Source organism: Cynocephalus volans, chromosome 3, assembly GCF_027409185.1.
Source record: "Cynocephalus volans isolate mCynVol1 chromosome 3, mCynVol1.pri, whole genome shotgun sequence".
NCBI lineage: Eukaryota > Metazoa > Chordata > Mammalia > Dermoptera > Cynocephalidae > Cynocephalus > Cynocephalus volans.
The window spans coordinates 109574539-109583867 of NC_084462.1; the positions used below are offsets into that span (position 1 = coordinate 109574539).

Genomic DNA, 9329 nt, shown 5'->3' on the forward strand with positions numbered 1-9329 from the left:
CAACTTTTGTTTGAGGTATGTCCATGTGGCCCAGGTGTATGTATATGTGGCCTAGATGTGTACACAGGTATCTGTGGATAGGTGTCTCTGCCCTTGTGTGCCATGCAGATAAGAAAGATGAGCAAGAAGAGTAGTGGGTCTGGACCGCAGTTCCAGAGAGGAGGTGAGGACACAGGTGAAATTCAGAGCAAGGGAAGAGCTTGGCTCCTGGTGAGACCCTCCCTGCCCGGGCCCCTTCCTTCAACAATGAGCATGGAAGGGGATGAAGGAGGATAAGCTAAAGGACCATGAGCCCCTTACAGAGAAGATCCCGAGACAAGGAGTATGGCCAGTGGCCAGTCATGGGAAAGGGAGAGAAGAGAGAAATTGCAAGGGGGATGAAGAAAGAAATTCCCATTGCAGGCTCCTGAGTGGAGGAGGGATGTGCTGGGCTAGAGGAGGGGGAGGAGGGAACAAGAAGTGTATGGGAAAAGAAAAGACAGCTGGGAAGGGGGTGGACAGAGGGGGCAGAAAGGAAGAGAGACATATGGGATCCTCTTTGCCCATACCCGACTGCTTCTCCCATTTATTATGTCCCTTAGAGGACAGATGACAGTGACTGGTGCGGTGGCTGCTCCCAATTCAATGCCTCTACTCTGCCCAGAGTCCCCACTGCCCTCCCCTTAGGCTGCTGAACTGAAAGATTGGGTTACCATAGCAACTGTGAGATCTCGCTAGCCACAGGCAGGTCTAGTCAGGCCACAGCTGCTCCTGAGCTTTGTGGTGGTGGTGGGAGGGAGTGGTTCTATCTGGCTGAATGCCCACCCCTCTACCCCATTTTCATTGGCCCTCCAGAACTGAGATGTGCCACTCAGCTCCAGGTGAAGACTTCCCAGTTCCTCTCTCTCTCCCACACACAGAAACACAAAACAGTAGCCTGAAGTAGGGATAAAGAATGAACACTTCTTAAATTGCAATAAGCTTTAGCCAATAGAATTGGAGTTTCACCTGGACTTCAAGTTTAATTCACAAAAGCTGCACTCTCTCAGCTCATCATCCTAGGAAAAGTCTCACCTCAGCCATCAGAGGCAGGAGGTGGCAGAGGCACGCTATGCAGGTCTGGAGGCTGAAGTAGCCTGGAGGAAGCAGCAGAGGACCACTGCATGCACTCACAGAGAAGCCATGCTTCCTAACCCGGGCTGCTCATCCACTGCCTAAGCTACAGCCAGGAAGCTGGAGCAGGAGAGGAGGTCCCTCTGGTGAGGTTATCTTGGGGGCTTCTTGGGCAGAACATTAGGACTGCCACACTGGGGAGATGCCAGAACTGGAAAGGTGTCAAAAGTCATCCAATCCAAATGAGGATCAACTGAAGTGACTGAAGGCCTGGGAGCAATCGTTTTGCTCAAGTTGACAGAGGGATCCCATGGCAGAGCTGGGACTAGCACCCAGATCTTTCCAATTCCTGCCCAGGGCTCACTCCTCAGGCCTTTGCTGCAATGGGCCCTGAAGGAAACTGGGTTGGGCAGGGGAAAAGCATCTTAGATAGCGTTTCCAGTCTGTTGGGAACGAAATTTTTGCTATTGGGAATTGAAATCTTGAAAATGCAGTAGTCGTAAAATGGGGAGGTTACAAGCCTCAGAATGAAAATACAGCCTCATTGCTAATTACAGCCTTAATGCACTACAGGTTGAAAACCTTGGATTAAAAACTAAACTGAGGGGGGAGCTGTACCACTCCCTCACCTCCCATTCACTGTGTCACCCAGTTATCATCCACGCCTCCACCACCCAGTGCCTAGCACTGGCCCCTGCAGAGCTCTGTGTGCTAAGTCACGTGGGTCGAGTTTCTATGCGTGGCCTTCGCGAGGGGAGGGGACCCCTCTCCAGAAAATGACCAGCATCTAAACTCGGACATGCCTTGAGGGTCCAGGGAGTTTGGGGAAACTTGTATGGTCATACAGGGAATGGATGGGACCAGAAGGCGTTGGGTAACGATCAGTGAAAGGTGCAGTCGCCTCCTGTGTGGTGTCCCCCACCCATCCACCCACCCACCTACTCCACTACCCTGCGGCCACAAGCGTCTCAGAGGAAGAGGTGGGCGTGGTCCCCAGACCCGGGACCGCTCGAGGTCAGCCGGTCACAGCGAGCCTTGTAGAGGTCGCGCTCCCGGGCCAGGCGGGCCACCTCGGCTCGCAGGGCGTCCAGCTGGGCAGCCAGGCGGGCGCGCTCGGCCTCCAGCCCGCGCCGCTGCTGTAGCCGCTTGGAGCGACAGGCCTGCGCGTAACCGCGGTTCTTCAGCGTGCGGCGCCTCTGCTTCAGCCGCAGCGCCTCGTCGCGCCCGCAGCCCCGCAGCTGCCGGTTTAGCTCCCGCACAGACATCGAAACCAGCGCCGCGTCCGAAAACCGCTCGGCCAGCTGAGGAGGGACCAAAGAGGAGCGGAGTCAGCGCCGGGTCCCACCGGGCTCCACTCAGAACCCGACGCCAGTCTGGCCCCGCCCCCGGAAAGCTCCGCCCCCGGCTCCCGCCTTCACCGCGGTCTCCCTTCTACAGGATCTCAGCGCAGACCCCGCCTCCAGCCCCGACGTGCTCGGGCCCTTCAGGCCGCCCGCGGTGCAGGCCACGCCTCCCACGCTCAGGCGAGCCAATCGCGCACCTGAACCCCGCACCCGGTCCGTGGTCCTCAGCGTCCGGCTCCAGGTCCGGGTGCGTCCGGTGGACGCGCCCACAACGGCCCCGCCCCTCCAATGCGCCACGTTTCCCTGTCCTTAAGGCCGCGACCCTGTGACCCTCAGAGGATTTGGATTACATCCTAGTGCCCTCGATGCCCCCATCTGTGTCCATAATTAATAGGATGAGTCCTAATCCTTCCTGAGAAGGTTGGGGGCGGGGAAAGCACGAAGTCTTGAAAAGGCCAGGCTCAACCACAGCCTTAACCCTGCTCCACTCTGCACACAACCTTTGCCCCGGTTCCACACACAGAGTGTCTGTTTGCCTCCCAGTAGTCGCCTGCTCCCTGACGCTTTTTAATTCTCAGCCCTGCTCCTTTGGGCCCTCTTCTAATCTTATCTTCTTCCTGTTCCTCCTGTTCACCCTATGGTTTCTCTCCATTTCGAGAAAGGGAGAGGAGCTGAACGTAGTCTTCTCAAGCTGATTTCTTTCCAGGGCCCTTCTTCCCTTTTCCTGCCTTCTCTTTACCCAGTCCCTAACCCTCTCTAGGAACTCTCCTTCCTCTCTTGGGCTGTCTTCACCCAGCTTGCTGTTCACTCACCTGGGCATTCTGGGTTCCTGGCTCCTCTGGGCTCCCTGGGTAGTAAGCGTGGGGCCCCTCAACAGAGCCTGGGCCCTGACCCTGTAGCAGCTCCACAGTCTCTTCAGGACTCAGCCCCAGCGCCTCCCCAGCCCCCAGCTGCTGCTGCAGGGTGGCCAGCCAGTATAGCTCCTCCAGGCCTGCCCGGGGGCCCTCGGTGGCCCCCACCATGCCTGGCTCACTGAAGGTAGGTGAAGGAGGCACTGAGCTGTAGGGTGTGGAGCCCAATGAGGCTGTGGGGAGGCCAGATCGGCCTTCAGAGGGCTCCCGCTTTACCTCAAACTTCATCAAGTCAAAGTCATTGACATATTCCATGGCCAGGGGACTAGGAGGCAGTGCCATTCTGGGGCTGGCTGGGAAGGGGTGCACCTGCAAGAAAAAGAGAGGTCCGGAGCACACGGAGGCTGCCTGCCGTCCCCCTTCACCAAATCCCTCTTCCCCCAAAGCCCTGGAGCCAGAGTTCTGGAAAGCTAAAGTGGTGTAGGCTTGTCCCCCTCAGAGTCACCTCCAGGCTAAGGGTCAATCTTTAAGTTGGCAGGGACTCCTAACAGGGGCCAAGCAGCTGAAGATCCGAAGGGAGAGAAGGACGGCACAGCCTGTCACCCCTCTGGTGCTTCTAGAATCTATGAAAAACAAGAGCAATATGGCAGAGCTCCCCACCCTAGTGTTGGGACACACTGACAGGCTCTGACATCTCAACAGGCATCATTCCATTTTCAAGCAGTTTTTAAATTTGCTTAATTAACTGCGACAGAGTATGTATATGTTTTAGGACAGTGGGAAAGCAAGTGTGCTATGAATTTTAAGATATAAGGATAACATGCTGTTACACCTCTCTATCAAAGCACTCAGGATAGTTCCTTGCACATAGAAGACCTTCAATGCACATAGACCTTGTTCTATGGATTAATCAATTGATTAATTTCTTTTAAAGGAGTACGAGACCTTCTAAGGAAAAAAGGTCCTAGAACCAGTTCTAGAAAGGTCAGGACTGAGTGGCCACCATCTTTCCTCAAGGCCAGTCTCTCTAAGGGGAACCAACCAAGACTGGCTTATTCAGAACCTGCTATGTTGTATGAACTTGACAGATCACCTCACCTTTCTGTCTGCTTTCCCCTTCTGTTCAGTGCGGGCAGTTAGACTTTATAACATTTCCCCAAGAGTGTTCTGCAGAACACTAATACTGAGAAATACCCAAGAAGAGGTAGGTGCTGAGATAATTTTGAGAAATGCTGCCTCGTATCCCCACCTCTTGCAAAGCACAAGAACATATTAACCCGAGAAGACCATCAGTAAACCATCTGTTCAGCTGCAACACAGAGCGTCCCAAACTTGGTGACATCGTCACCAAGGAAGTCTCGTCTCTGTTATCAACCAAAGAGTGTGTGTTCACCTGAGGAATCTCTGGCTAGGTGACCTCAGAGATCCTTCCTAGACTGGAAGCCCCAAGCTCTAACCCAGCTCCCAATTCCAACAGCCCTACCTCCATGCCCAGAGGGGGTGAGGCAGGGAATGCTCATCTCCAGGGCTTAGACTTTGGTTCCATCTTGATGCCTCAAGCTGAGGTGACCCTCTTTCCAACCACATCTCAGTTCCCCAGGCTCTGCCCGGAGGGGTGGGAGGAAGGACAAGGCCTCTCTCTTCCTGTCCCAGGGAAGGGTTGCTGCCCTCTCTGTGGAGCCCCTCACACTTGAGAGGACAGAGGGGATGGAAACAAAGACACAGACTGAAGTAACTGGTCCTTGGTAGAAGGAAATGGTGAGACACTGAGGGAAGTGTCCCGAGAGAATTGGATGTACAGAAAAGAAGTAAGTAGGGAAGGTTGTTTTTCTTTCTGACATGACAGCAGTGAGGGACGTAAGGCAGTCAGGGTGGGAGTGGGGCAGGGTACAGAAGTGTGAAGATTCCTGAAAACAGACAGCAGACAGCAGGTGACAGGGGGGGTCTCTGGGTGAGAGGCCTGGCACCCAGGTAAGCCCAGGATATACTCACTTTAGGAATGGCAGAGATGATGTGATCAGTGTCAGAGCCACACAGGCACAGCTTCCCCTGAGACTAGAGGCCCCATGGAGCAGGGCCTGGTGCCTCTGTGCTCAGAACAAGGGGGCTGTGGGCACAGAGCCCAAAGGGCATTTCTTAAAGGGCCAGCTCTCTGAGGTCATCTGTGGTCCTCAGGCCTCCAGCCAATGAAGTAAGGGGATCATTTGCATTATCTCATTGGCCTGGGGGTTGGGGACTGGAGAGGAGAGGAAAAGACAGTACGCCCATTCTCGAAGAAGGAAAAAGGTGTCTTTCCCAACAAAGCTCCTCACTGACTGTTCAACTCACGTGTGCTAGGTTTCCAGTACAGAAAGCCACATTGGCCCCAACCACCAACCCTCCATGTGAACACAACCCTCAGCCCTTAGTCCCCCAAAACCTGGAACTGGGAAAGAGAGCCAGACAAGCTCCCAGCGCCTCCACTTCCGAGGCCCTTCAGCCTCTTATCAGCGTCTTCAGGAAGTACAAGCTCTCCTAAACTCACTCTCACCTGGCCTGTTGGGTCTGTTTCCTGCTTTCAAGAATCCTCACATTTCTGCCCCCTGCCCCACCTTCACCCATACTGGCCTTATGCCCCTGATAGCCACTGCATCAAAAAGAAAAGCAATTTTGGGCTGGCCTGTGGCTCACTTGGGAGAGTGCAGTGCTGATAACACCAAAGCCACAGGTTTGATCCATATATGGGGATGGCCGGTTATCTCACTTGGGAGAGCGTGGTGCTGACAACACCAAGTCAAAGGTTAAGATTCCCTTACCAGTCATCTTTTAAAAGAAATAAAAGAAAAAGAAAAGCAATTTTCCCCATGGGGAAGCTCCAGGACTTAGCCATCTAATCCTCAGACATATCCACTCTTGCTGACCCAGCCCCACAACAGGCAGCTGAAAGAGAAGAGAAACCAGGGAACCTTAGTCCTTCCTTCAGGACTACCAAAGAACACTGAAATCTCATCACCACAAGACCACTGGAGACACTTTTGTATCTGCCCTCACCCGCCCTCTGCTTCCTCTCACATTTTCCCTGTCTCTGCCCTCTCTCCTCTTCTTTCACTCATTCTGGTTCCCAGATGGCTGGGGGGTGACCTACATTTTCAGCCTAATCTCCTAACACCTCTTAGAGCTATCATCCCCAAGTAGGAGTTGGAAGAGGGATACTAGGAATTAGCCAAGGAGATGTTTAAACCTGTCCGAAGCTGTTTAAATAGGGTCTGCACTAGAATAGAACTCCAGGAATTAAAGTATTTTCTACTTCTGAGGACACCCAAACACTCCCATGGAGTTAATACGTCCTCTTTCCCAACCCAGAGAGAGACCAGTGTGTTTGTCAGCCCCAGGGGTCACCAGTAATAAAAATTCAGCCTGGTCCCAGCCTTAGGTGCTGGGGAAGAGATGGTAAATGCAGATTATCCAAGACAGTGGTTCTCACATGTGGTGCCCAGACTGGCAGCAGCAGCAGCAGCAAGTTGTTAGAAATACGAATTCTCTGGTCTCCCATCAAACCTACTGAATCCGAAACTCAGGGAGTGGGGCCCAGACATCTGTGTTTTAACAAGCCCTCCAGGCATTTCTGGTGTACACTAAAGTTTGAAAACCTGGGACTGGGAAAGAGGGCCAGACAAGTTCCCAACACCCCCACCTTCCAAGGCCCTAGAGCTTATAAGTGTCTCCAGAATGCCTACAGTTAACCCATCTTCCCCTGGGATGTGAGTGTGTGTGTTCTCTCCAACCATGCTCTCTCTACACACAGATTAGAAGACCTAGGTCAGACGACATCACTCTCTTCCCACACCTGGGCATCTGTTTATGGAGCAGAGCCCATAGTTGTCATTCTAGTAGAAAGGCTCATCTGTGTGATTGCTTGGATCTACTGCTGTTTTCTCAGAAAAACCAAAAGCCAAGGCCTAGAAACCAGCCACAAAATGGGAATGGGGGCCCGAGCCCGTGGTGCACTCGGGAGAGTGAGGCGCTGGGAGCGCGGCGACGCTCCCGCCGCGGGTTCGGATCCCATATGGGACTGGCCGGTGCACTCACTGGCTGAGTGCCGGTCACAAAAAAGACAAAAAAAAAAAAAAAAAAAAAAAATGGGAATGGGGATCATGGAGACAGAGAACCCCAAACACATGCCCATGGAATGTAGCTCTATGGTGGACACACAGGAAAGAGACCCTAGAATTTCCTTGGATGAAGAAGGAAATGTTGCATCCAGCCCCTTTCTCATGCCTGCTCTGGCCTTGCCAGACATTTGCCCCCACCCAGCAGCTGTCAGTTCTGCACTGATCCTCTTGTTTACTGGAGGGCTCAGAGGAGAGGTGGGAGGGCTAAGCTGCTAATGAGTTAAGGAAGTCAGACTAAACAAGCTCAGGTAAGTTGAGCCGCTCAGGGCTCAGACCAGGCACCACTAACCAGGGAAAGGAGTCTGGGGAGTGAGGGCTGAGCTCAGGCTGGGCCAGAGGAAAGGACCAAGGACACAGAGAGAAGTTCCTGTAGCCTGCTATAGCCTGCAGCAGCATGAGGGGACTCAGAAGGCAGAGGGGCACTAGGAGGCTGGGAAAGGGATACTGAGACTGACTGGCTCAAGGACATCTGGGGACAGGGAAACAGGGGTGAAAAGATGATGTCAAGGTGGACCCAAGAACAACAGCACAGAGGAAAGGAGGCAGGAAGACAAAGGAGGCAGCGGGTGAGGACCTGGGGTAGAGGGCAGAACACATCAGCAGCTCCACACGGAAACAGAGGGGTGCAGGCACATGGAAGAGATGAGCGAAGGGCCAAGGGGAACTAAAAGGATGAGACACAGGCTTCCGGGAGGAGACCAAGAAGGGAATGAGGGACAACAGGAGAGATGGGTAGGAGTAAGGGACTAGGAGAGCCAAAGTGGCAGAAGAAAGGGACAGAGGGGAGTAAGATTGGGACCAAGAACTAGAAACAACAACAGGGGAACAGACAGACAGGCCACAGAAGAGCAATGGCAAAAAGACAAAAAGATATGGGCAGAGGGATGCAGACCATGGGGAAGGAGGGCCAGACAGGCAAAGGGCTTGGAGGAGTAAGATAGGAAATGAGGAGGAAGGAGAAGAGGTGAGACAGATTCAGCATTCCAGGATGCACCCCTACCTCCTCTGTCCTGAGCCCCATTTTTGGAACCCTGCAAGAGCTGTTCTTGTTCCTAGTTCTCCCTCTTGGAATCTAGATCTTCAGTATAGATCCAAATCCTCAAACCTCTTCCTAGTGTACCTTCTACATTCATTTGACAAATATTTATTAAAAACCTATTCTGAAAATAAATAAATAAACACCTATTCTGCACCAGGCACTAGGCATAGGGATACCTCAGTAACTTAGACTGACACTGGCCCTGTTTCATGGAGCCTACAAAACTGATGAAACAGAAAAACATCAAATCACTGCCCTTAGGCCCAGGCAAGAGTGGCCCCTGCCCTGGGCCCTGTGCTTTAGGAGGTTCCATTCTGGCCCTCCTCTGGCTGCGTCCTACCCCATGAGGTGAGAAATCCAACCCGTCTTCATCTATATTCCAATCCCTCAGGACCACCCTCCAGATATCTAGGAATTCCCTGCCCAAAGGGCCCAAGCCTACTTCTAGGGCCCACATGGACCTCTTCCCTGGGTTTGCCCTCCCATGGCTGGACTTCACTACTGGTACACACATCCTCAGGTCCAAAGTGTGGCCACCATGTGGCTGCTTGCAGGAAGCTGCAGATAGATTTGGGGTGGGCAGATGGGACGGCCACATGCTTATACCCAAGGCCTCACACAGTCCAAGAGGGGGTCGGGGTGGGAAGAGAAGCAGGCCCAGCTCCTGAAAACTGCCTCTCCCCACACCACCATGTGCTGGTACAGAATCCTGAGAATTCCAAATAAAATCCAAATTTGAACATAGCTGTTGGGAAAATAGAATAATTTAATCAGGCTCCCTCACTTTATGGATGGTTGGGGGTGATGCAGCTTATTCTTTGTAAGCAAATTGTGTGTATGTGGGTGGAGTTAG

General features: G+C 53.0%; 1 protein-coding gene across 2 annotated transcripts; it reads right to left on the minus strand.

The window, feature by feature from the left end:
• Positions 1-2060: 2060 nt before the first annotated feature.
• On the minus strand, positions 2061-3628 carry NRL (neural retina leucine zipper). 2 transcript variants are annotated; one of them, XM_063091926.1, is made up of 2 exons: positions 3563-3628; positions 2061-2393 (listed from the first exon to the last, which is right to left on the minus strand). In XM_063091926.1, exons 1-2 carry the CDS (start codon positions 3626-3628, stop codon positions 2061-2063), a joined length of 399 nt encoding a protein of 132 aa, XP_062947996.1. The 2 variants fall into 2 exon arrangements, with proteins under 2 accessions (XP_062947996.1, XP_062947995.1); XM_063091925.1 differs by having other exon boundaries at positions 3248-3628.
• Between the last annotated feature and the right edge of the window lie 5701 nt (positions 3629-9329).

What these genes read in the sequence shown, in the direction of transcription:
- NRL (XM_063091925.1), bottom strand. Translation starts at nt 3,628, where the DNA reads ATGGCACTGCCTCCTAGTCCCCTGGCCATGGAATATGTCAATGACTTT. An exon ending in CAGGAACCCAGAATGCCCAG is followed by an intron (nt 2,394 to 3,247) that starts GTGAGTGAACAG and finishes GTCCCTCCTCAG; the next exon opens with CTGGCCGAGCGGTTTTCGGA.